The sequence below is a fragment of the Martes martes genome (assembly GCF_963455335.1).
Source record: "Martes martes genome assembly, chromosome: 3".
Taxonomy (NCBI): domain Eukaryota; kingdom Metazoa; phylum Chordata; class Mammalia; order Carnivora; family Mustelidae; genus Martes; species Martes martes.
In genome coordinates this window covers 107,050,531-107,078,117 of record NC_137890.1, presented here as the reverse complement: position 1 = coordinate 107,078,117, position 27,587 = coordinate 107,050,531, and the positions used below count along the sequence as shown (strand labels likewise).

General features: G+C 35.0%; 1 protein-coding gene across 1 annotated transcript in view; it reads left to right on the top strand.

Moving 5' to 3' along the window:
* Nucleotides 1–27,587, top strand: part of LRP1B (LDL receptor related protein 1B) — a gene marked incomplete at both ends in the record, with an annotated part of 1,929,835 nt that overhangs the window by 1,634,019 nt on the left and 268,229 nt on the right. Inside the window, 8 exons of the mRNA XM_080798957.1 lie at nucleotides 230–355; nucleotides 4,591–4,719; nucleotides 6,932–7,051; nucleotides 15,365–15,478; nucleotides 15,722–15,871; nucleotides 18,598–18,720; nucleotides 20,499–20,618; nucleotides 24,921–25,049. Coding sequence (XP_080655083.1) covers nucleotides 230–355; nucleotides 4,591–4,719; nucleotides 6,932–7,051; nucleotides 15,365–15,478; nucleotides 15,722–15,871; nucleotides 18,598–18,720; nucleotides 20,499–20,618; nucleotides 24,921–25,049 — 1,011 coding nt within the window. The remainder of the gene's footprint in view (nucleotides 1–229; nucleotides 356–4,590; nucleotides 4,720–6,931; nucleotides 7,052–15,364; nucleotides 15,479–15,721; nucleotides 15,872–18,597; nucleotides 18,721–20,498; nucleotides 20,619–24,920; nucleotides 25,050–27,587) is intronic.

Below are 27,587 nucleotides of genomic sequence, written 5' to 3'. Positions count from 1 at the left end.
TTTGATGCCATGACATTCTTGACTAATGTTTTAGATGATGAAATGACTTATGTGACATGTTTTTCTAATGTTCTTATCTCTTGTGATGTTTGGATTTTCAAAAGTCCTGAATCTTCCTTGTTTATATCTTTGAGAGATGGGGGCAGTGTATCAGTTTACTATTAATTTCTATCTAACATGGAATAGAAATTCAATATAAAATGTTACCAATAAAGTCTCTTCATTGCAGGTGAACTTTCTCCATGTTCTTTATTAAACGGAGGTTGCCATGACCTGTGCCTTTTAACTCCTAATGGGAGAGTAAATTGTTCCTGCAGGGGGGATCGAATATTGCTAGATGACAACAGATGTGTGAGTAAGTAAAGACAATTAAAATGTGATATGATAGAGTTACTCAAAGGCATACATGGGGGCGCCTGGGTGGCTCAGTCATTAAGCCTCTGCCTTCAGCTCAGGTCACGATCCCAGGGTTCTGGGATCGAGCCCCACATTGGGCTCCCTGCTTGGTGGAGAACCTGCTTCTCCCTCTCCCCTACTTGTGTTCCCTCTCTCGCTGTGTCTTTCTGTCAAGTAAATAAATAAAATCTTAAAAAAAAAAAAAAAAGGGCACACATAGACATTGAAATTGTTTTAGTGTTCATGAAGTTGTACTCTCCTCCAATCTTAGGTGCCCAGTTGGCATATCTCTCTATTCTAAAAAGAACTTGATTCACCATTCTACTTAGTTGTAACACCATAAGATAGATAATGATAACCAGAAGAGTGACAAACGGTGTACCCTGTATTGCAGGTTGGAAGGTGTTGGATTAGTTAAAGAAATACCGGCAAATCATCTGAAAAGCTGCGGTTACAACTTTGAGAATTAAGTCAATGGCAAAATTAATTAAAGCTGAAATAAACCAATATATAGACAGTAGATCGGTAGCCTTGTAGTAAAACCACTCAGTCCGTCACAGTATGTAAATGAGAGAGAATGGCTCATGCAGCTTATTTGTAATCATTTCCAAACGGTTAATTAAGAATGTAACATTGCAGCGTTGCATGATGTTTATACCTCCCAAAAGGCATTACAATCTTTAATTAGTACCATTACAGTATACACTTATTAGCAGCTAAGTTTTCAAACTGTTTTCAAAATAAATAAGAGTTCAAGTATTCCAAAGTTGCTATGAGAAATTAGCCAACAACATAAAGAATGTTAATTTATCTTTAACATTAAGACTATTTGTATATAAAAAAGACAAGAGACAAACATCTTGGAAACTGGTGAACTCACTCTCGGGATGTAGCTCTTGTTTTGCCTGTTTTCCCTCTTCTCTGTATCCTCATCTTATATCTTCATTTTAGAAAATCAACAGAGCTGAGTATGTATACATTATAAAAATAAGTATCAAGATGGTGTAAGTATACTCCATGTTTATCTTCAGTCTTCTTTTGGTCTTTATTTGCCAGGAAGATCTGTTTTATCTGTTGTGTACTCTAATAAAAGCACTTTAATATCATTTTTTTTACTTTAAAAACAATTGCACTGAAGATAAGAATATACACATATATTTTTACTTTGTGAATTAGTACCACAATCCAAGGGGTACCTCTTAGTGAAAGACGTAAAAGACTTCTATTTAAGACTGTACCAAAGCAAACAAGGGAGTGATGTAATTGGTCAGTGAGCTTTAAATGAAGACAGCCAATTTTAATAATTCGGGCCACAAATTCCTGTATTTCTTAGTAACCTAACACTTCCTTGAATTGCTCAGGCAATTGTTTAAACTCTCTCTTTCAGTTTGCTTTTGTGGTTTCAGCTGTAATGGTCTGGATCGGATGCCATCTGTAAGCCTGGAGTGTTAGTCATGCATTAGAATCACTCATGTTTCTTTCACAGGTCACTCCAGGCCAGTAGAAAAGCAATGCCTTCAGTCAAAACAGCAAGGCTTATTTGTATACAGTGGATGCCTGTCCTTGCTCCAAAATAGATTAGATACATCTGTCCCTACTAAGCCACCTGCTTCTCTCTATTGATGAGAGGGAATGAATCAGAAAGAAAACTATCTTTTAAACAAGCACAGTTGTATCCGCATGCAACTGTAGAGTGATATTGGATTCCTCAGAGCAGACAGACCTTTATAGAAGCGTCCTGTATCCATGGTGCATTCATATTGAAATCCTGTGGTCCAGCGGAGAGGCTGGAGAGTGACTTCTTGTCAAATCCATCTTTGGGAAATGAGGATGTTTCTGGCATATCTATGTCCACATCTGAATTAGTTCATCCAGAGCAGTTCATGAATGATAATGACAGTGTTGAAGGGGTGAAAGGCCATTTATTAACACCTCCCTCAGGACAACGGAGGGAAAAGCAGGTGTTGTCATAACTCTTGACAGAAAGATGAGGCAATTCCATTTTACACAACGTTCCTAACCTTATCAACATCTACAATAGAAATAAGAATGACAAATATAATTGAAGTAATTACCTTGTAAGAGAATGAGAGGACAGCTGAACCACATTTTTGTTTCTGCAAAGAAGTATAAAATACTCAATGCTATTTCAATTGAACATACCTAAGCAAGAATTGTGCTTATATAAGGTTTGATTTTACATAATAAAAACATTTTTGTTGTACTTTCCCTCAAAGGCATAATGATTATAAAAGCAAAATTTGCATTTTCAATCATAACAGTTTTCCTTAGAAGTGAGAAGTTAAACAAGATATGCTGCAAGTAGACAGTAAGTTGGGAAAGTCAGTAGCCTCTCAGTAAGTGAATTTTGTTCAGTTCATGCTTGAATGTGATCATGTGCAGAAATGTCGGTACCCTTCTTAACACTTGTTCCTTTGAAGTTAATGATATTTTTAGACTTTTAAATTCTTTGTCACTTTCTCTAAAATGACTTTCTACCCTACCAAATTTAGTCTGCACCAAGAAAAAAAAAATTTGTTTTGGAAAGTGAAGAAAAAAATGAACATTGAAAGAGTTCAGTTAGAAGTCATAGGTAGATAAATAGATAACCTGTAAAAATGAGATAAATTTTAGAAACAATAAAGAAATAAAACTCTGGAAACTTCAAGTAGTATTAGTAACCATGTAATTGAATATTTCTAAAATACAACTTTGAAAAGAAATTGATAGTAAATTATAAAATTAAGCTATGTTTTCTGCATTAGTAGAGATAAATGAATTCTAATTATCTCCAATATAATTAGTATGACTGGATTTCACTGTACAATTATTCAATGAGCAATAGAGTGAGTATAAGCAAGCAAACAACATATAATGCAAGAACAGAATTGCATTCCAATGACTGTTGGTAAATCTATTGTTTAAGAATAAAAATAGGTCCATTTTCCCCAGGAGAGATCTTTCTAAAACAAGGGTCACATACTGGATTCCAGGGATGAAACCTAGCTGTAGCAAGATGGTTTTTGTTTGTTTGTACTTTGTTGCTATTGGTCTGGTCTCACAGATTGGACAAGTCACATAAAAACTCAGACTTTTAATTTCTTAAGAAAATCTTGAGATTTAGAAATGGGACATATGGCAGTGGTCATCTGGAGCCCATAAGCTTCTCTTACACATGCTTTTCAGTTGGTCGGACTCCCCCAGTTAAACCCACAGTTTCCTCTGCATCTCAAGGAGTAGTCGCTGGCCCTGTGTGGCCCTCCTGCCCCCAGTACCTCTCACCACATAGAACAAGAGGCTGATGAGGACACTTTTAGCAATTCCAGTACTTCTGAACAATGAAAACGCCTACAGAGACTTCTTTAAAAGGTAGTTGGGGAGGAAGATCAGCTGGAGGGAGATTTAGATGAGATAAATCAAGGCAAGCATTAAAAAATGAGAACTCTACACCTGAAATAAGTCGAGCATCAACTACTCAAACAAAAATAAAGAAAGAAATAAAACTGAGAACTCTGTGTCCTGGAAAATTCCAATGTGTTGAAAAATATAGTTTCCAATAAGAAAACACACATATAAAAAATCCTCTCTCCATATGTACAGGGCTCCTTTAATTGGCTCTTTTTCAGTATTTATTTTTAAGGTAGACGGCTATGCTAAGATTCATAAATATACTCCCCCAAAGCCCATCCTTCTTTCCACACATATACAGTCACAAAATAATTACCCCAATGTTCAAATAGATGTAAAAGAAAAAAATGAAGTGAGGCAACTCACAAAAATTTTAGAGAGGGAATATAAAAACAGCAAACAGAAAGGTGTTCCTTTTTTTTTTTTTTAATAAAGACATGCCGTAAACCACTGCCCTTTATTTTATTCTACATTTTGATAAATTTTAATTTAGTTCTATAATGAAGATTAAGGGAAAGAGATGTTATAGTACCAGAAATGTTTGTTATTGAGTCAAAACATGGACTTTTTGGGGGCACCTAGGTGGCTCAGTGGGTTAAAGCCTCTTCCTTCGGCTTGGGTCATGATCCCAGGGTCCTGGGATCGAGCCCCATATCGGGCTCTCTGCTCAGCAGGGAGCCTGCTTCCCCCTCTCTCTGCCTGCCTCTCTGCCTATTTGTGTTTTCTGTCTGTCAAGTAAATAAATATAATAAGAAAAAAAAAACATAGACTTTTTTCTCCTTTCAGCTAAAAATTCATCTTGCAACATGTATTCAGAGTTTGAGTGTGGAAATGGAGAGTGTATTGACTATGAGCTCACCTGTGACGGCGTGCCTCACTGTAAGGATAAGTCAGATGAAAAACTGCTCTACTGTGGTGAGTGGCTCATATATGATGTCTGTCCTCACTTCAGAGAGAAATTTGGAATTATTTTCATAGTTTTGGGTTTGATTGTCTCCATGTAGCTCACATGTACGATTTCCTTAACGTCACCCATTACCATGTAGGTCTAAGGTAATTGATTTTGGCCTTCTGTTCTTGTTCAAATGGGACCCCTATGTCCTATTTAGGACCCACGATATTCAGTGAAGAATTTTCTCGTGGCTCTCCATCTACAAAGTGCAAGTTTAAATACAACAGGGGCCTTCATTTAAGCTGTCTTACTCATCCTATAGTGATAGGTTTTAGGTTTACATTCTTAAAAAATGTAAGTCAGAATTATTAGTCATTGGTGTATATTGTAAGTTTACCCTGCACAAAAGTCTACTATCAGTCAATAATAGCATGTTGTTGAGTTGATATCAAAGTGTTGTCCCTATTCTTGCCTCCAGGATTGGCCCAGGGCTAGTGTTGGGTTCAAAGGCTGATGGCATTAGCCATCCTCCTCATCAAGCATGAATTCCTCTAGCTATGCCTCTGTAGGTGACACTAAGTGATAACATTAAGTGATAGTCAAACTTTCACTCTCTCATGGGAGTAGAGATTGGCTTTTTGAGCCCAGTAAGCCACTGATATTAGCCTTCATCACAATAATATTTTTCCTGGAAAGTTAAATATGTGTAATCATTAATAGTTACTGTAGAATTGTTCCAGATTATTTCTAAATTGGTATGATTTATTTTTGTACTATAATATTACAGTATTGTTATTGTACGCTCTGTAAAAATCGGGAATCTGTACGTGAAATTGCTATATTTGGTTTGTACTTTTCTCCTTTGTTCGTTTAGATAATAATTATACCTAAATAATCAAAAAGTCGTTAAAATAAGAGGTGGGAAGAGTCTGGGAAATTCACAGGCAGTCCTCTCATTCGTTTTGGTACAGGATCACAGACTTTCAGTTAAAATCATAGTCAGATGTAATCTGCCCATAATTGATCTGTAACTAAAACTTTAGTGAATTTACCTCAAATGGCATATTCATTTAAGTGGTTATGCCCTATATGCTATGAAAATATTAAAGGATATAAAAATATAATAATAATCAGCCTGCAAATTTGCATTTGTTATGAATTATCTTGGGAATATATTTCACATTATTTTTACCTTCTGAGAAGCAAGATAATAGTCACGTGAGCAGGGGTTGGCAATCATTATCTGCAAAGGGTTAGCTAGTTAAGTATTTCAGGTTTTGTGGGTCAAAAATGCTCTCTATGAAATATCCTTTATTTAAAATAATTTGTTTTGCAACTATTTTATAATATAAAAACCATTCTTAGTGTCAGAGCTATACAAAAACAGGCTACTAGGCTGCATTTGCCCTGTGGGCTATAGTTTGACAACCGTAGGTATAGATTCTAGGCTTTGTAATCACACCTGAAGTTAAATCTTTGTTCCTAAACCCACTAGTGTATGACTAGTATGAGCAAGGGTACTTCTCCATATTTTAGTTTTTCACTACAAAACAAACTTAGTTTGAATATTGGCTTAGAGCACTAAATAAACAAATGTATGTTTACATTTGCTCCATATTATAGAGCCAGGCACAAAACTGGTGTTCAGTAAATGACAGCTAGTACCTTCTGCCTGAAATCAGAAAGTGTCAGGAGACTCTCTTTAAGGTAAACAGAATTCAGAAGGTAATTATTTTTCTCCTTAGGAAATTAGGAATTTTTAGATGATTCTTAAGAGAAATTTATGGATATTAGGTAAGCCTCTGATTCACTGGTTCAGGAATACATATTTTGCCACTATTTTTTTTTTCTTGTTATAAAAGCCTTAAGAAATGCAAAGGAGATAAGATATAGGTGTTGAGAGTGTCTTAAGAAATAAAGACCTATTTCTTGAGAGTTGAATATATGTTTATTTCTGTACTGACACACAAATACCAGAAATGATAACGTGGGTATAATTTGAAGAGATCTCCAAGTATGAATCACTCAAGTTAAAGCACTTAGTCAAAACGGTCTTTAATGAATGAATTCCTTGATAATGCATGAGTATTCTAATCCAGAGCTTTGATACCGCACAGTGCTTCTTTTGTAGATCCACGATCCAAACATTATGAAACGAGAACTCATCTGTGATTTTCTTTTTTGTAAAAATATCTCTGTAAGACCTCCAATGATGTTTCTATTTTTCTTTATAAGAAAACAGAAGCTGTCGACGAGGTTTCAGACCCTGCTACAACCGTCGTTGCATTCCTCACAGCAAGTTATGTGATGGTGAAAATGACTGTGGGGACAATTCTGATGAACTGGACTGTAAAGGTAAATGTATGCGGCATCAGCCTAGGAATATTATGCAAAGTGTTTCCTGAACATTTTCCGTAGTGTATTCCTGAGAGCATCACAGTTTCACCCTTTTGGTACATGGCCCCTGCCAGTACAGATAGAGCACACCTTGTTAATTGCTGTTGGAGGGGAGTTATTGCAGTTTGTTGAAATTAAGAGTACAATCTCTATTCTGTTTCTGTCCCTTTGCTCACTTCAAAACTCTTGTCATTTCTCACCTCTTCAGTTCTACTGCCATGTTTATTGGACATTTGTACCAGAATATGGAACAGTGAATGTACGGCTCCAAAAACGCTCTCCCTCACTTCTCAATTCTCTGCTTTTTGCATGACCTCATTCTTTTCCAAACAATTGGACAGGAAACCTTGGTGTTATCCTTGATTCCTCTTTCTATTACATTTTATCACCCAGAAGTCCATGTATCAGTAAATCATCCAGTTCTTTGAAATATCTTCCCTTTCAATCTGCCTTGAGCCTAGATAAACAGAATAGTCCTTTAACTGGTCTCCCTGCCTCTACTCTTTCCAGTTAATCACAAAGTTGTAGTCATACTGTAATGTTTTACTGAATGTGTTCTGAGTGAAGTACTGACACCAATCAGCAAGCCAGATGACTTAGGTCAGAACCTCCACCCCAACGCTGTCTCTGTGTCTTTGGGTAAATATCTAACCACTCTGTGCCTCAATTTCTCAAGCTGTAAGAAAAGAGGCAATAATTAAATGAGTATATTAATATTAAATAAAATCGGAACAGAACTTGGCATATAGAAAATACTATATAAGCATTCACCTTGTTTTTTGTTTGTTTGTTTGTTTTTGTTTTTGTTTTTTGTTTTTATCATGGCCCTGATAAAGAATTACAAATGGAGTCTTTATATTTGCAGAATAAACAGCAAGTTTTTTAGTCTGACATTTAAGGACTCTTAAAATCTGGGTGCAACAGATTTTTCTTTTCTTTTCTTTTCTTAGACTTTATTTCTTTATTAAAGAGAGAGAAAGAATGAGCAGGGGGAAGGGCAGTGGGAGAGGGAGAGGCAGACTTCCTGCTGAGCAGGAAACCTGACGGTGCTGCTGCTGCTGCTGGGCTTGATCCCAGAACCCTGAGATCCTGACCTGAACCAAAGGCAGATACTTCACTGATTGAGCCAGCCAGGTGCCCCCAGACAGATTTTTTTGAACCAATTTCCTTTAAAAATTTTCATTCCCCAACATATTTCATTGGGTAAAATGCATTAAGGATGAGACATAACACTAATAAGTCCTCTGCCTGCCCTTAAGAAGTTCAAACTCCAAATAAAAATAGTTCAAGAGACGAAGGTGTATATCAGGTTTTATGATCGCAGATATAAAAACATAAGTTTTGAGGAGAGGGTTGGAATAAAGTATAAATAAGGTAGAATGATCAAAATAGAAGGTGATTGCAAGTAGAGAGACTAACATTGAAATCTGCAAATACTTTGATATGTTTAGAGCCAAATTACATATTGGCAAGTAGTTTAAAAAATAATGAGGCAAGTGAGAGGAAGGAGATAGGACTTAAAGGTGTTTTTTGATGCTGTTTTAAGGAACATGAACTTCTCCTTGCAGTCACCAGAAAGTTACCTACCAAAGGTCTAAAAGAAACCCAATACAATCAAATTTACATTTCAAAAAAAGTGGGGGGAGAACTATGCTTGTGCAAATGAAAACTATAATGCTGAGATGAGAAAGGTAAAACAGGAGACTATCAGAGCAGCCAAAGCTAAGAATAAAAAGGAGAGAGACAGATACAACGGAATTTTAAAAGGTGGCATAACAGGTCTTCTTGTGTAACAAAGAGAAAACATGGAAAAGAATAGACAAATTTTGTGAACTCTTTCCCCTCTTTTTACATTATTGTTTGTTTTTCATCAATTTTTAAATTTATTTTTATAGGTCTTTTATTCATGTGGGATCAGGGATAAGATAATAAAGATGGTTTGCATTCGGACAGTAGAGCACCTGTAGACATTCAGATGGAAATGTCCTGGAGACATTTAGATAGATAGAGATCTGGTAGTAGATTTAGAACAGAAGTGTTAATTTTGGACTTAATACAGAGAGAAAGCTCAGAGGAGGTATAGAGTAACAGTTGTAGGGGAGTACATCAGAATTACCTACTGAAATAAAAAATTAAAGACATTAATAATATAAGAAAAGGAGAAGTGAATCACAGGACTAATGGAAAGATCTTCATAAGGCATTATTATGATGATGATGATGATGATGATGATTAAGAAGGGAGGATCAGTTAGCATTTTAATGTGTTAAGGGAAGGCAAGAAGGCCGGTATAGACTAGGCAGTCGTTGAACTTGGAAAACAGGAGATAATCTCTTTGTTACCTTCATGAAAGTCAATTCAGTGGAATGGTAAAGAAAAGCCAGATCTCCTTGAGTTGGGACAGAAAATGGATAGCGAAGAAGTAAATAGAGTGAATAAGTCTATTTTTAGAAAAGACTGATGGTAAAGGAAATATGTGAAGTACAGATGGCAGGAAAAGGTGATGCAAATTTGTGGAAGAGGACAGAATGCACACACACCATTTTGGAGCTAGAAAAGAGCTCAGAAGTTACTCTGCCACCTTAGACTGTAAGACGTTAGCCAAACACTTAAATAGCTTACTATCTAAGGCTGACACTAGTTTAGGAAGAGCCAAATACTCGTGCAGATTTTAAATCAGCTGTTATTTCATATTACCTACAGAAGATAAAAAAAATGATAAAATATAGTAAGATACTGGGAATAAGTAGAGAAAAATGGATAAGTATTTGGAAGAAAGGAAGAAAGCAAACTAGAAGTAGATCTCCCAAAAGGACATGTTTTATCGGTTATTTGCAAGCAGGAAAGGAGAATATAATAAAGACATTAAACTAGGTTAAAGATAAAAATATCAAGCTAGAATGTGAAGGAACTGAACAAAAGATACAGAAAGTAGATTTTAAGACAAAAGTCATAAAAGGGACCATGGGAAGTTAATAAGTTACTGTGGATTTTCTTGAAAAAATGAAAAAAAAAATTCAAAGGTGGTAAATAAATTAGTCAGTGAGTTCGGTTTTATGAAATAATAGCACCTACTACCTGGTAGGTGTATATTAAATTCTTGTGTTTCTGGTGAAGCCATAAGTTTTCCAAAAATATAGATAGGTTTTATTCTGACTAATATCATCAATTCCAGCTGCTGAATAACAATGAAAATAACTCAAAACATGATTTCCCCTTTTTTAGGCTAAACTCTTGATTTCTGTGTTATAGCTATCTTAGCCATATACTTGGGCAAGAACTACTCCATTTGTGAATCAAGTTTCTGTTAAGACTTTTCTTTTGTGATAATAATAGTATAAAAATCATAATAATTGCATACCTTAAAAACAACAACAGCAACAAAAACTTTGGCCTTGAAGTTCTTCCCATATAATATAGGACATTTGAAACTAAAAGCACTTGTGGGAACTCAAACATACACCTTATTTCTAGAAATGAATAGATTTAAGTAAGTGGACTAGCTCCTTTAGGATAAACAATTGGGTAGGTTTTTAGATAAGAGTTTACTGATTACAGTTGTATCTTTTGGATTTGATTTTTCTCTCATATTAAGGGTGGTTACATGGTGTCTTTGTAAGTCACATTTCACATGCTAGGGGAAAGACTTCTCTGGATCCATATCGCATAAGCCAATCTGTCTTATAATTCAGATGTGTGTTTATCCAACAAATGGAACCTTACAGTACTTAAAAGATGATGAAGTTTGAAAAGGAGGATGGAGGGCCTCAGGGACACTGGAAAAGGAGTTCTTGCTCCACATCTTTCCTTCCAGATACTTCTCTGTTTCTATCATCAGGGCAACATATGTGTGCAGTGTTTTGTTGTATATATGCGTGCACACATGTGGGCACACACATGTGCACACACACACACACACACACACCACCTATTATTTTTTAAGTGTAAATAAAGTAAGACATGAAGATTTTAAATTAGTACAATAAAAAGTCAATGTATAGAGAGAGTTTGATAGACTATGGAGAAAGGCGATGGTGAAATCATCTGTAAATTTTTTGATGTTATACTTTTATTTCTTTAGTTTAGCTGTTCATAGTAACTAATAGTATCATTATTCTTATCCCACAGCGCAGATTGGAAATGGATGTTCCAAGGAATCAGTTTTGGTTTCTTCTCCTTTTGAAGGGAAGCAAAACCCTAAATCCTTATAAATCTTTTATTAGTGCCCTGAGAGTGTTACACACCAGGCTATCTGGCGGGGTGGAGGTGGGTAACCTGAAGAGTTGTTCAGAAAGTCTGTCACTCTGATTTCTTCTCGTGTGTGAGAGGCTGGGTGAATCAGTTGGGGAGAATACATGATATCCCTCCTTCTCTTCCTATTGAGGTGGGTCTAATTACTCTCCTTGGGTAGTATATGAGCTTGCCTCGGTCACCTGGACACCTTTAGGTGACTAAAAAGCTAAGTAGTTCTAAGACTACCTGATGGAAAGGAAACTGGTGTTAGTTTTCTTTTTTTTTTTTCTTTCTTTTTTTCATAAGTTCATAGCAACACTTTGAAGATTCCACAAACAATAAGCTAAGGGAAAAGAATAAGCATTCCTGTAGATGAAATCATCGTTCCTCTGGGTTTGCATACCCTTAGAGCTTAAGCAGTAAATTAAAGAAAAGATGTGGTTTGAAAGTAAGCAGAAGAGAGCAAGAAGACAGAAAATGTAATGTTTTCTTTCTTTCTTCACCCCCCCACCTTTTTTTTTTTTTTTTTTTTTTCCATGTCAGCTGCTGTGTGCTGCAGGCTGTGCAGGGAAGTTGGAAGAGAAAACATAGACTTAAGATATTCATAAGAAATGTCCTGAAAACCACAGAAAGACCAATCAATGCTACATCTCTCCTATCTCATTAAATATTTGAACTGATATGGAATAAAAAAAAGTGGATGAATAGGAAAATTAAGGAAGTATGTGAGGGGAAGAGTGGTTTTACTTTTTCTCTTAGTGCTGCTTTGATCCACAATCCCTGTCAGATCTTCCTTTGTAGTATCTCATTGCTATTCCTGGGGTGGCTGCGGTATGTTTTCACTCACATTTTGTAGGCTTACTTTACTTTTGGACTATCTGGAGGGAAAAGTTTAGTATTTCTCACTTGGCTTATCTTTATTTGGACTACATCATTTTCTTTTCTCTCTTTTATGACTTTTAGCCTGAGGAAAAATTGTCAGAAAGCTTTCATATTCACTTGACAAATTAGAGATTCCAACATATTTCTCCCTCAAAAATCACCCTAAGGGTGAAACAAATTTCAATACTTGATTGACCAAACAAAGTAGGAGGAAATATAGTGGAAGGAACACAGAGGAAGAGGTTTTGGCAAAAGAGGTATTTGCTTAACTATTTAATAAAGTTCCTGCATTCCCTTGGATCTCTCCCATCCGCCTCTGCTACATGGGAAATTCTGCCAACCACTTAGTATGTCCCATTCCAGTATGTCTTAGCACACTACTTAACCCTCTGGTGGTTCTCAAATTCTATACCAAGTCAGGGACCCTGTGAAGAGAGGATTTGAACGAAAAGGATAGTCCTATTTGCACATTGCATGTACTCTAATAGGCCTGCCTGTCCTCCTCACCAAGATTCGTTTGCCCAATTTTTCATTGGAAAATGGGAGAAAACGCATCCTGCAAATATTCTGCTCTCTACCTAGTTCTTCCAACCCCCACCTCATCATTTCCTCCATGTCTTTCTTTTAAATATTATCTCCTGGCCATTCATTTCAACTTCAAAGTTCCCATTTCTTTTCATCTAGTCAGAGTTCTTCTCCTTTCTTTCTTCTTCTCAGACTTCCATCTAAAACTGGGTTCCACTTGCTCCACATCTCTGCTCTTCTCACAAGGCATTCTTTATGTTCACTGTCACCTGAGAGCCCCAGTACAGTTTTTGAAACTCCATTAATGCAATACTTCTGGATCTTCAGCCCTCATAGCTGTGTAAGATGCTATCCTCATGTCAATGGAGTCATAATTTGCCTCTTCACCCATCTGCCACCAATCTCCACTCAGATGGACTCCCTACCATGTACACAGAAGCTGTTCTGTGGAAGTTTGGGGAGAGATGGAGATGATGTGGTGAACTGTGATTGTTTCCATCAGAATTCTTCTGGTACCCTTAACCTCTGTGAGTGTAAGATAGAAACTCTAGGGTATTATGACATTACCATGATCTAGAGGACGTTACCACTACCTAGGATGTTGTTTCACAGAGAAATGAATCCTGTCTTCTAAATAAAGGGATTATAAGGAATCATGTGGAACACAACTCCTTAATTGGAGATTGCTGACAGACAGCAAACTAAGAAACAAAATATAAATGCTTGTCATGATTACTTTCTATGTTATGTATTCCATTTACTGTTTCTATTGAAAAAATATTGAATGTAAAATGTAATAGAAAGGTATATGGAAGAGATTTTGCTTTTTAGAAATAAAAGAATATTTCTTTTTCCTGTTTGGAACAGTATATTTATCTCTACTCAAAATAGTATTATCTGTTTCATATGATAAGATGTTATTTTTAATGAAGAAAACACTGAAGCAATTATAATTGCAAATTGTAAATAAAACATTTATTCTAATCATCATTTAAGCACAAATAAGGATACAATTGCAAGATACAATTAAATATAATAAGAACAGTGCATTATGAAATACAAATGACATATACACCCTTGGGTAAAATTTGCATATTTTAAGGTAGCATTTTAACTATTTACAATTGATATAATTTCTATTTATAAATAAATAGGCTCTTTAAAATATCAACACTAGTAAAAGTGGCATAGTCAAAGAGCCCTTCAGGTTGCACATTTACATAATCAACCTGTGAAAATTTGAATTTGGAATAAAAATCTCACCTAAGTTAATCTAATGTACATATCGTGACATGCACCTGTTCGCACCATATTGCTGGAAACCATTATATGGTAATGAATGTGTGAGCAAAGTAGAAATGAATATATGATTAAGCGTAAGCTATTCTGTATAAGGTATATATAATGACAGTAGCATATTGAAACTGATTTTCATCTAAGCATAGCAGGGAATTGGAAAGTCAGACTTTCTAACAATAGAGACAAGTCATAGCACATTTATGTTTCTTGGCATGAGGTAGTCATCTTTCCTATACCAAATGTTAGTGATATGGCCATGTAAAAGAGTAGAACATAGCATGGAAGACTTCCTAGCATGGTTGAGCTTTTTCCTCTGAGTAATAAGCAAATGTTCAGCAGTTTCTCCATCTCAGTTTCTGTCTCCGACAGAGGGAATGTTCTACTTGTTTGCAACCAGTTTGGGATTTCCCTGTACTTCCTCCATCAGACATTTGCTTAGTGCTCTAACCTTATACTTTGGAACTTGGAAGGAGAAAGAATTTTCAGCAACACTTGATGTTTTAGTACATTGGCTTAGCGCTACACTGATACTATGATGGGAACCATGCACAATCCCTGCTTTCATGGAGCTTATAACTTAGTGGAGGAGCGGATACATACACAGGCAATTGCAGTGAAGTATTATAAGTTCCACAACAGGGGAAGATATATGAGGCATCCGACCCAAGCCTGGGGTTGTGGGTGGAAGCCATGGGTCAAGTTTACTTCGCAGAATTAAAAAGGCAAAACCAAACAAAATTACATGAATTAGTTAAAATATAGATCTTCCTCAACTTACAGTGCACTTATGTTCTGGTAAACCCATCCTGTGTTGAAAATACTCAAAGTCAAAAATGCATTTACTACACCTAACCTACCAAATGTCATAGGTAGACTAGCTTATCTTAAATGTGCTCAGAACACTACCTTAAGCTATAGTTGGGCAAAATTACCTAACACAAAGCCCGTTTTATAATAAAGTATCACATATATCATGTAATTTAGTGACTATTGTACTGAAAGTGAGAAACAGAATGGTGTCTGGGTACAGAACGGTTATAAGGGTATTGATTGTTTACCCTCATGATCACAGTGGCTGACTGGGGGTCGTGGCTCACTGTTGCTGACCAGCATCAAAAGGGAGTATCTTGCTGCATATCTCTAGCCCAGGGAAAGATCAAAATTCAAAATCTGAAGCACAGGTTCCACTGAAACATATGGCTTTCACACTACCCCAAAGTTGGAAAACTGTGTCAAATCACGGTACGTCGGGGACCGTTGGTACTGAAGATGTTAGAACGAGGAGTCACTTTGGTCTCATCTATCCATTTATTTATTTACCTGCTTTTCCAGTTTCCACTTGTGCTGCTGTTGAATTCCGTTGTGCCGATGGGACATGCATTCCAAGATCAGCACGATGCAACCAGAACATAGATTGTACAGACGCTTCAGATGAAAAGAACTGCAGTAAGATAATTCACTACCTTTTGTTTGTTCATCCCTGGATACCTTTGGCATTCCATCTAACACTGCCCGGTGTGCCACTGAACCTTGTCCAGAATTGATATGTAATTAACCCCTGTTGTGTAGGATAATTGCATTCTTACTTCTTCAAATGAGGTTAACTTTGCTTGTTTCTATGACCTGCATAGAAGGCTTGTAATCTTTGCAGATGAGGTATTTTTCATTTCTCTGTTTACCTCTTTGTAGATAATACAGACTGTACACATTTCTATAAACTTGGAGTGAAAACCACAGGGTTTATAAGATGTAATTCGACCTCACTGTGTGTCCTGCCAAGCTGGATATGTGACGGGTCTAATGACTGTGGGGACTACTCAGATGAATTAAAATGCCCAGGTAATTTTAGAAAGAAAAAAAAAAAAATCTTTGCCTTGAGATTTAGAGGTTCATTGTATAAAATAAATTTATTAAGTTTTAGTCTTGATATCCAGTGATGAGGATTAAAATTTAAATAATGTAGACTAAATTACAAGTAATCATCCCGTTCCAAACATGTCCCTTGATCTTTTTTAATGAGTTATGAAATGATACTTAAGAAATCTGTTCTGTATTTGGATCTATTTCCTTTTAATGTTCAGTTCATGAGTAATCCTCTTAGAGTTGGTGATTAAGTCTTAAAATGCATGATTTCTAAAGTTGCCACGAAAGTGTCAGACACTGAGAAAAAACTATCCATGGACTAAAGGAGAAAGACAATGCTTCTCACCACTGGCTTTACTCAATGCCATATAGGTTGTATTGTCATGTTAGGCTGTTTGGTGAAGTTTTGCACTCTTTCAACATAGTAGCATGGATAATAGCAATTATCACTGAGTCAAGGTGGGAAAAGTATATTTATATGACTTTTAACCATCTTTATATACATAAGCTCTGAAAGTGTCATCTGTATTCTTAACAGAATGCATTCCATTAAAAAGTCATGATCCTGTTCCTTTCTAACTATTTCAGGAAAAAAAAATTAAAAAAATACAAGAAGTAAAGGTGTTAAATTACTCTAACTGGAAATAGATATGATTTATAGGAAACTATTAAATGTGTCCTCATACTGTAACTCTCTCTCCTTAGCCTGCTGCTACACTCAATTTTTCCATGTTTAGTTGACATATAATAATATTTTGAAATATTTTAAGAAATTATACAGCAGTGCACACATACACAATCTACTGTGAAGAACCAATAGTCTTAATTCATAATCTATCACTTAATTGGGCAATAGCAGATTCCTTTTTTGTTTATTTGTTTGTTTTTTTGCTCGACAATGTGTAACATTCTATGATCCCATTTTTGTTCTTTCTGGGTTTGAAAGGCTAGCTGTATCCTAGGAGGAACTGGTGAACTTTTCTGCTTCTGTAGAGAACTTTTATATGCACTGGTCACTGTGGCTTACCACAACTCTTCCACATTTTATTTTTGTCACATAAAACATTTTAAAAGAAATATAGTAACATTGATTTAGACTCAAAAAGCCTGGGTGTCTAGATTCTTAATCCATTGTTCTTTCTACAACAATTATGTACCTCATTATAGCTGTAGTTAATTCTTAAAATTAATATGAAAGAAACATATAACAGATACCCATTAAACTTACATACATATAAAACATATTACATATATATGTAAAACTTTGTGATCTTTATATATTTCTAGTATTAATAAATTATTTTAAAAGTTAACTTTTAACATTAATAAAGAATTATGATTATAATGGGGAAGGGAGAAGAGGGAGCTCATGTAGACTGATGACATAGGTAGACAGCCAGACAGGAAGCCAGTAATAGGTCAGTCTAAATACCTTAGCTTGTATCTAGGCTAGTCCTAAGAAAAATAAGACACAAATCAAACTCAGGACTTTTTGGTTTAGTGGTGAATTCTGTCAAAAATTTTATTTTCATCTTCAATTTACGAAGCTGACTTTTGAAAAAATAAAATGGGATTGTTATCTTAATAGAGTTATAATGGATTATATAGTGTGGTTATTATAGTGTGCATGGATTATTACAGTGTGACATATACTATAAGATTTGCTTCCACAGGGGATGCCTGGGTGGCTCAGTTGGTTAAGCAGCTGCCTTTGGCTCAGGTCATGATCCCAGGGTCCTGGGATCGAGTCCCACATCGGGCTCCTTGCTCAGCAGGGAGCCTGCTTCTTCCTCTGCCTCTGCCTGCCTCTCTGTCTGTCTGTGCTCACTCTCTCTGACAAATAAATAAATAAAATCTTAAAAAAAAAAAAATTAAAAAAAAAAAAAAAAGATTTGCTTCCACATTGGCTATGGTTTACAAAACTGCGAACCTGAGGGTGCAAGGGGATTGATGACATTCAGTAGAGAAAAATCTAATATTTTATATGCAGTTTTGGAAGTTATAATAATAATAATTCTCCCCAATCTAAAAATATATAATTTACAAAATAATTTTATATACGAATACTTATTATTCTCATGCTATTTCTGTAAGGTACAACAGTTTTAGAGATTCTATTGTAAGTTGTCTCTTTTTTTTGAAGTGGAGAGTGCTTCTATAAGCCTTGTCAAAGCGTATTGAGAATATGGGACAGTAAGAACACCATGCCCACATGTTCTTAGTAAAAATCCACTAATGTTTTTATAATGTTATTGATTTTTATGAATATGGAATTACAGATATTTTCTACCAAAAATGTTTATTTGGCCCTGGCCTAATTCACTTTATAATTATCTCAGTTATTTTATTTTAATTCTATTAATGGGATACCACATTATTTGGATTTTAACAGTTTTTCTATTAGTGCTTTTTTCAGATCCAGGATCCAATCTTGGATCGGATTTGATTATTATATCTTCCTAGTCTCCTCTGTTCTGTGCCAAGTTGTTGTTTGTTTGTTTGTTTGTTTGTTTTTAGCTTTTCCTTTGTTTTCATGACCTTGACATTCTTGAAGGGAATGTCAGCTCTACTTTTTATTTAACTTTTCTCGTTCTTTATTTCTTTCAATTCAAGGAGAATTGCTGTTTTATTGTCTACACTATAGTGTGGAAGCCTAAGATTAATCTAAATTACTTGACATTACATTCTGTATTTTATCACAGTTCAAAACAAACACAAATGTGAAGAAAATTATTTTGGTTGTCCTAGTGGAAGATGCATTTTGAATACCTGGATATGTGATGGTCAGAAAGATTGCGAGGATGGACTTGATGAAATCCATTGTGGTGAGACTTTGTATTTTGTTCTGTGTGCCATATTATTATTTATATGCTGATGTTCTCTTACACAGGGATTTTATACAAAATATTGCTAATTGATTTTAACAATTTTCATTTTTATTAAGTAGCACAAAATGGTACAAATTAAAATAGAACAGAAGAACTTGTCCTCGAGAGTAACACTCTCCTGCCTCTGTCTTTTCTTTTAACCTTTTCTGCTTTTGTTACTGGTTATCTTTGTCAGTCTAAATGATATACCTTCATTTTCTTTCTGATTAACGAAATCCTAATCTATTTACTTTCTGCAATGAAAAATAAGGATTTATTTTTATATATTCTCCCTACCTGTTATTGACTATTATTATTGTAAATGTTTCTATTAGTTACATGTATAGCTTTAAATAGCACTTAAACTTGTATTTCCTCAAACTCTCATCTTTCACCACTACCTCCTAATTTCTGTGTGTGTACATTTCATCTTACTTGGCAAGTCAAGACAGCATTTTAAAAAAATTATTTTATAGAATTTATGGATTTTATGATTTCTAGGCCAAAGAAATTTCCTACAGGAAAACAAAGCCTATATTCACTATTTTCATTTAACACAAATAACATACACTATGGTGAATAGACAAAGTAGAAAAAAGATTAAAAATGGATCTTCTATGAAATGTCAAACTCCTCTAAAAGTAAATGTCATCACGAAATATGAAGGTGCATTTTGTTTGATTAAGATGCTATATATCTTTACATTAGAGCCAGATTGTGAACAGGATTAACAGAGAAATTTACAATTAGTTTATGCAGATTCTTAGTTTCTGGACAGGAAGCCATTGTATGGTTGTATTTTCGTTAGTTTCATTTTTTCCAGTGTTCAGTTTTTCCACATTTCTCTCTTTATCATAGGTCATCTAAGTGAATATTTTAAATAAAGATGCAAGATTTTCACATAATTTATGGGATTGAAACTGAAGTGTTTATTTTTTTATAATTTACATTTTGAAACACTTGAATTTGGAAGGATTTTATTTTGGATGTTGCCTGGTGATAGATATACTGAGTGGAGGGACAGGCAGAAGGTGGAGGAGAACAATCACAAACTTGACTTAGGAATTAAAAAGAATACACTATGATAAGTGCATAATGTGGTAATAAAATACAAACCACCATGCCAATGAATTTAGATGTTGTTCATCAGACTTGTGTCCCCAAGAGAAGTAAAAACCTCTTAAGTGTTTAGTTCGTATGGGTGTGAAACTGGTGGCTTGTCATCAAGCTAAAATCCCCTTAATCACCTCATCGCTAAAAACAAATATATATGCTGGTGAATATATCATATTATAATCTTGCCTAGGATGCATTTTTTTTTCTAGTTGTTCAAAAGTCAATCAAGATTTAGAAGGGATGGTCAGACCACACTTGGAACATTTGTTTTTTATCTGTGCATCAGATATTGTGGTTTTTTTGTTTGTTTGTTTGTTTTGTTCTTAAATGACACCCTAGAAAATACTTAGGGGAGAGTGGCTAGTATAATGAGTAGCTCAAAGTCAAGCGCTGTGAGAATTCTGTAGGAAGAAAAATGTTACATAACCTGGATCCTGAGAGGGAATGCACAGCCTGTTGTCAAAATTTTATAGAGCTGTCATAGAGAAGAGGAATTCGGCTTGTTTTATTATAGAACAATTTATTTTAGCAAAGTCTTTCTCACTGTCAGACCTATCCTAAAATGGTGTCAAATGATTTTTTTTTCTTTTGCATCTAAAGCAAACACTTTTGTCTTCTAGATTCTTCCTGTTCTTGGAACCAATTTGCTTGTTCTGCACAAAAATGCATATCTAAACATTGGATCTGTGATGGAGAGGATGATTGCGGGGATGGATTAGATGAAAGTGATAGCATTTGTGGTGAGTTGGTTCTTCTATGTTCTCATTCAATTTTTAGGCATATGTTATACATACCCATTATCATTTTAGAGAATACATAAAACTGTTAAATTTAACATTAAATTTATATATACATTTCTATGTAGCTGGTTTCATTTTTTAATGGCAACCTATTATTCTACTATTTTTATATACACGGTCTTTTAGTTTTTAAGATATTTTCCTGAATATTCACACAATGAATGTATTTGTAAATTTTATTTTTTTAGTCTTCATGTACTTCTTTGGACTAGATCTCAATGACTGGGATTACTTGCTTCAAATGATCAAACATTTTCTTCTTGGTCTTTGACATGCATTCCTAAATTACCCTCCAAAATATACTGATTTACATTGCCACAAACCACAAATGCTATTTGTGTTTCTACAAATATATTATAGTGATTATTATTATTGAATTATTTTAAATGGGAAGTAAAAAGGGGGCTACTGTACATAATTTTAAAATGTACTTCAAAAAACAGCTTTATAGGATTAGAGGTTGAGTGTCCTACTATATATCAACTACAAAGCCAATGTAATTGCTTTTAAATAATCACAAACATTTAACAAATAAATTAAATGGCATTATTAAGTTAATTTTTAAGGGATAAAAGAAGGAATTGATCTAATCTTTATAAGTTTATTACAAATAGCCAGGCATTCTACTAATGTATTCATATGCTTCTTGGTCTATCTTTCTGATCTATTTCTACGTGTGTATTTGTATTTATAGGCATAAAACCTTTACTCATTATATCAGCACCATTTCATAACTGTTATTACCCTATTTTCTCTCTTTTCTCTCTAAATAAGGTGCATATACAGAGTTAAGTGTTCTTGACACCACTTTCAAAATTTTGGTAGTGGTGGCCTGTTTTAGGTCAGTACCACAGAGACAGGTAGGTAGGATTTTATACTACTCAAGCTAAACTGAAGTTCTCTGTAAATAGTATAAAATTAGAGCTGTATTCTGAAAGCAGGTACTTTGTTTTCTTGTATTTAAGCCACCCAAATCTACTTATTATTTACACAGCTGAGACAACTTTGTTATACAACAAATAAATTTGTATAAATTTGTTATACAACTAATAGATATAGAAAGATCACTATCAAAAAACTCTGAAAGGAAAAAGAACTCAGTAATCAATTAGATGTCTTGGCCAGTCACTTTTAACTACTTTGTTTCTTTCTGAAGAGAAAGATTTAATAATCTTTCTTTAATTTTAACAGAAGAATTACCTACTTAGAATGGGTTGAGCACGTTGCCAGTCTTTAAAATCATCTAGCTTTTTGACCTTCTGTTTAACCCGACACTAAATGGCTCAATTGATATCCCTTTCCTTTCTGAGTGGACACAATATAGTAGAAGGTATAAAGACTCTGAAACCAGAGTTGAATTCTCCCACATCTATATTTTCCTTACCTATTGGGAGGGTATTAAAAGATCTCCCTTATGTAACTATTGTGATCATCTAACATGACCGTTGTATACAATATAAATGAATTTATTTCTCTTCTCTTTTGTTCCATTTCTCGTGCTCTCTCCTTTATTTTTCAGAGTTATTGCTGCATCTACATCTATCAGTGTCCTGATAATTTTTTAAAAGAATTAAAATGGTAATGGACATGTTTACCTGTTGTCAAAAACAGCCAGTCCATTTAATTTAATTACAGGCTGCATTTTATATGCTAACTACCAAGCTGGTGACACATAAAAAAAGACTGCTTTACACCAAATATCATTTAATGAACTGAACCTAATATACTAGGATTGGGAAGGAACTTTATAAATAATTTATCTCAGTGTTTATCATCTTTAGTGCACAAAAGATACTTTTCAGAAGTTGCTAAAAATGAAGATTCCTAAGCTTTACCTACAAATATTCTAATATGGACTGTAAGTACAACCTTTCTTAATAAGCACAATAGTGGTTCTGACTTGGGATCTGAGGGTCCCATTTTGAAAATTATAATCTAGTACACCCTCATCATTTGACAGATGAAAAAAGAGAAACTCTTAGAAGTTAATAAATTGCCTGAGGTCACTCAGTGAATCAGTGATGACAGAGCTAAGACCCGAATTCAGATTTATTAAATCCTTTTTAATGGGATAGTAACTCTTACCAATCAAATATCATATCTGAGTAGGTGCACGAGATGGATCTGGTAGAAAAATTTCAGCTTGTCTTCTTCGTTTCTTGGGATTCATTTCCCTAAGGAAGTTAATGTGTTTCCAGATGGCAGGGGTAACCATGGAATGAAGCCATGAGTTTTTTCTTTGGCCCATTTTCTTTCTGATTGACTGTGATGTTTTGGCATGCTCTTAATACAGAAGCTGTTGAATACTATCAAGGGAGCCGGAAAATTAGCTGCAAAGAGCTTTATGCCATTTTATAGCTTGAGGTATCTTAGTAATTATCTAGTCATACCCCTCATTTTACAAATAGTGAAACTCAGACACTTAAGTCTTCTCCAAGGTCATACAGAATTAAATTTCTCAACAGCCAAATTGATATTATATCTATTATGCCTACCTTGAGATTAAATGGGAATGATAAAAAAAAAAAAAGTAGACAAGGAGGTCTACATGTATCAAAACCCTTACTACAGAGAATGCACTTTTTAAAAATCTCAAGCTAAATAACAAAAATATTATGGAAATTAAAGCACTAATTGAGAGTATAATAGTGAAAGTGACACTTTATATTCTTGTGGCAAGCTTAAAAAGATAGATCATAATGAGGAATAGTATAAAAATAAATTCTGTAGGAAGATGATTTTATTATAGAAGATATTAAAGACATAATAGCAGGTAAATTCATTTTTAAATGAAAGCAACACTTATTTAATAGATTTTTTTATGATTTCTTCCAGTAATAGGTATCATATTAAACCCCATCCTTTTAGCACTGATACTCAATCAAATGAGCAAATCGGAATTACCTGGAGGACTTTTCTATATTCACTTGCCATTCTGTCCCCCAAGCTAAAGTATATGTCAAGGACAGTCATGTTTATGATGGAAAAAATCCTCAGAGGGTTTTATTTTAGCACCTTGCTCCCCCCATTTGAAAGCATTGCATTGAAAAGCGTGATCTGCTCATAACAACTCTATAGCTGAAAAGAAAGGTGATAATCGTTCTATAATTAAAGCATTTTGGTCACTGTTTTAAATGTTTGAAACCTAATATCTCTCATTCTATTTCTTCCTGTAGATATCAGCATTTAAAAAAAATAATTCTAAAAATTAACATCTATTCTATGGATAGCTTTTGCTCACAGGAAAAATGGAGTTAAAGAAAAGTTAGAACATGATTTGAGGCTATCTAACTGATTCACTCAACAAATATTTTATATAAGTAAATAAAGAATTCAATATGTGTAACTGTACTAGATGCTAGGAAAACATCATGAGAAATAATTATGTTCTATTTCATACGATTGCTCTATACCCATACAAGGAGAAACAATGAAACCACCTATGATCCTTTGAGCATATAATCAAAGTCAGCAAGCATTTTTTTTCCTGTATACATTTGAAAAAAATCATGCATCTAAAGGGACATTGATTTGACAGAGCAGAGAAAAAGTAGATTTTATTCATTAAGTGTGTAAAATCAAAAAGAACATGCATACATTAATTATTTTGAACAACACAAGGTAGGGAGTAACAGTCATGACATCAGCGGTCGAGAGAAGGTGCTCAGCAATCAGAAGGGTTTTGAACTCCCAGCTGAACATGTGTCATCCAGCACAACTTGTGACGTTCTGAAAGCTTTTCCACTTCTCTGAGCCTCAGTTTCCTTTTAGTGAAATGAGACCAATAATAGTTCTATTGGTTGGAATTCTTGCAAGAATTAAATGAGTTAATATATTAAGTGCTTAGCATATATTAAGCAATAAAATACTATTATTATTATTATTATTATTATTATAATCCTTATTATCCTTATGGGTTCAGTCTTTTAGAAATTTTACCATAGTTTATTGGCAATTCTATGGCGTTTGTATGCCTTGCTACATTTTGTAGGGAGAAAAGATCTTTATTATTTTCTGCATTAAGAAATACAATACTTGTACTTTAGGAAGGCATGATTTCTGAGAGGAAACTGTGTAAACATCTATAGGAGAAGGATACTATGTGATGATTTCAAATAGCAACAGTCTCTTCTTTGCCAGCAACATTCTTCTGTTTACTTTCTTTTTAAGGTAAATAGAAATGTTAGATCTTTCCCAGAAGACATGCAGTGATCTTAATGGCATTCTCTCCTTGGCTTTCAGGTGCTGCCACCTGTGCCGTCGACATGTTCAGCTGCCAGGGATCCCATGCCTGTGTGCCGCGACACTGGCTTTGTGACGGTGAAAGGGACTGTCCAAATGGAAGTGATGAGCTCTCCACAGCTGGCTGCGGTAGGACACTGTAGGGCTCTGTGTGAAGGAAAGCTGACACAGTTTCCTCAGACTCTTCCTTTCACAGTACTCACCATATCACATTTTCTCTCACTTTCCCAATCCCTGGACTCATAAGTAGTACCCAGATTTAATCAGGTGGGATGTTGTCATCATGGGAGTTCAGCAATCCCTCTAACCAACTGCTGTTCAGTTTTTCAAACATGCAGAGTGAGACCACCCATTTTAAAACCCTTCTGACGAGCACAGATTCATCATTTCACTTCTGAGATTATGTAGCTGCCTGATGAATGTGTGTGACTGTGGTAGATTTGTTATTTTCTTTTTAGACCCCCACTGCCACCCCCACAAAGGCTTTTAGATTTCCTATTACAGACACTCTATAAAGGGCTGATGTGATCCCAAATAACCACTGATCAGAAGGTCAGTAAACACCTATTAGTCCTACGGAGAGGGTATTAACCCTAAGGTCAGGTAAAAATAGTATGGATATAGCTGAATGAAGCTAGGATATCAGGTGGACACCTTTGGAGGTCAGATGATTTATTAAGTTTCTGACTCTTGGTCACCTCAGGAAGTTTTCACCGAATTGCTCAGTAGTAAAAATTTAGATAAATTTCCTTTGCATGATCAAGAAAATGAAGGAGCTGAATATTTGAATGCAGGTCCCAAGGTCACTTAGGGTATCTGTTGAGGGGAGCAATTTATCAGAAACAGTGTTATGAATTCTTCTCATTAAAGTGAATTCTGCCAGTCATATCTCCAATGACCTGTCTTCAGGTCTTTAAAACTGTATTTGAAGCCATAATGGTGGTGTATGTGTATGTGGGTATGTATATGCGATTTGGGGCATAGTTAACATGGAGGAGAAAAAAGAAAACTTTGAGGCAGGCCTATGTGCATAGAACTTATGCTAGAGTAGAATAATTCACTTTGATCTTGAAACTGATATATGTGTCTGTAAAGGTCAATGGGGCTACTGAGGGCTACATAATAAAGAATTATGCATCAATTCAGGGATCCAGATGGTCCCAGTATACTGTTGCTATTGTAGCAAGTTAACACTCTGGGAGGCATATTAGCACTATTGGACCACATGGGTGCTATTAAATAAATTATGCTAAAATACAACAAATTGTACTCAAGTGACCTGAAAGCGTTAATGCCAAATAAGCTTCTGTTGCTTATGTTTTAAAAAATAATTCATCTGTTAGAACTGGCATAATTCACTTTGAGTTATGTAAGCTATCATACAGTTCAAAGTTAAAGGAATTAGTAGTAACTGCATTTTACTTTGATAATAATGGGCAGTTTTTAAAGCTCTTCCTACATGGCTTCTGCATAATTTTTGAAAATAATTTTGTTGAAAATAAATTATACTTGATTAAATCCAAAGAATCATTTCTGTTTTGCTTACTCATGTCTCCCTTCTTGTCACTACTGACTTTAAAGCAGAGATTTCCTTTTTGGAATACGGGGAAGTCTGGGACTAGGGAGCTGATAGACTTGTTTTTTTGTTTGTTTGTTTGTTTGTTTGTTTTAATTTCTTTTTTTAATTTCTTTTCAGTGTTCCAGAATCATTGTTTATGCACCACACCCAGTGCTCCATGCAATACCTGCCCTCCATAATACCCACCACCAGGCTCACCCAACCTCCTGCCCCTCCCCCCTCCCAAACCCTCAGATTGCTTCTCAGAGTCCACAGTTTCTCATGGTTCATCTCCCCCTCCAATTTCCCCCAACTCCCTTCTCTTCTCCATCTCCCCATGTCCTCCATGTTATTCCTTATGCTCCACAAATAAGCAAAACCGTATGATAATTGACTCTCTCTGCTTGATTTATTTCACTCAGCATAATCTCCTCCAGTCCCATCCATGTTAATACAAAAGTTGGGCATTCATCCTTTCTGATGGAGGCATAATACTCCACAGTAGATATGGACCATATCTTCCTTAGCTGAGAGACTTGTAAAAATAATCATTATCTTCTAAGTGTCAGAACGAAGTATAGAAAAGACACTGGGTCATCACAAAGAAATAATATATAAAAAAGAGTAGAAGTGTCATGGAAGGATTTCAAGAAAAAGTAGTAACAGCTGAGTCATATTGAACAAAGAGAAGAAAGAGAAAGGTGTTCTAGATAGAGGGAAGTCCATAGTAAGACATGGAAGGAGGAGGTTGAAGGCATGTAAATTTTTTCAAGTGTCCATTATATGCCAATTATTTTGGTAGGTGCTTTTATTTACATTATTGAATTCCCCCAGTATCCCGGTGAAATGTTTTTGAGGATCTGCCAAAAATAATTGTTACATGGATAGGAATTTAAACAGCACCTAGGAATTTATTGAGTACCTGAAATGAGCTGATCTGCTTCATATATCTTATCCCGTTCTTCCAAGAAATTTATCTAATGGATTTTATTATCCCATTAAATGGATAAAGAAACATGCAACAAGAAAGTAAATACCTTCCTCAGGATACAAATCATAAATAGCAGAGTGACTTTTTGCAAAATCTTCCTGTTTCTGGTATACTATCA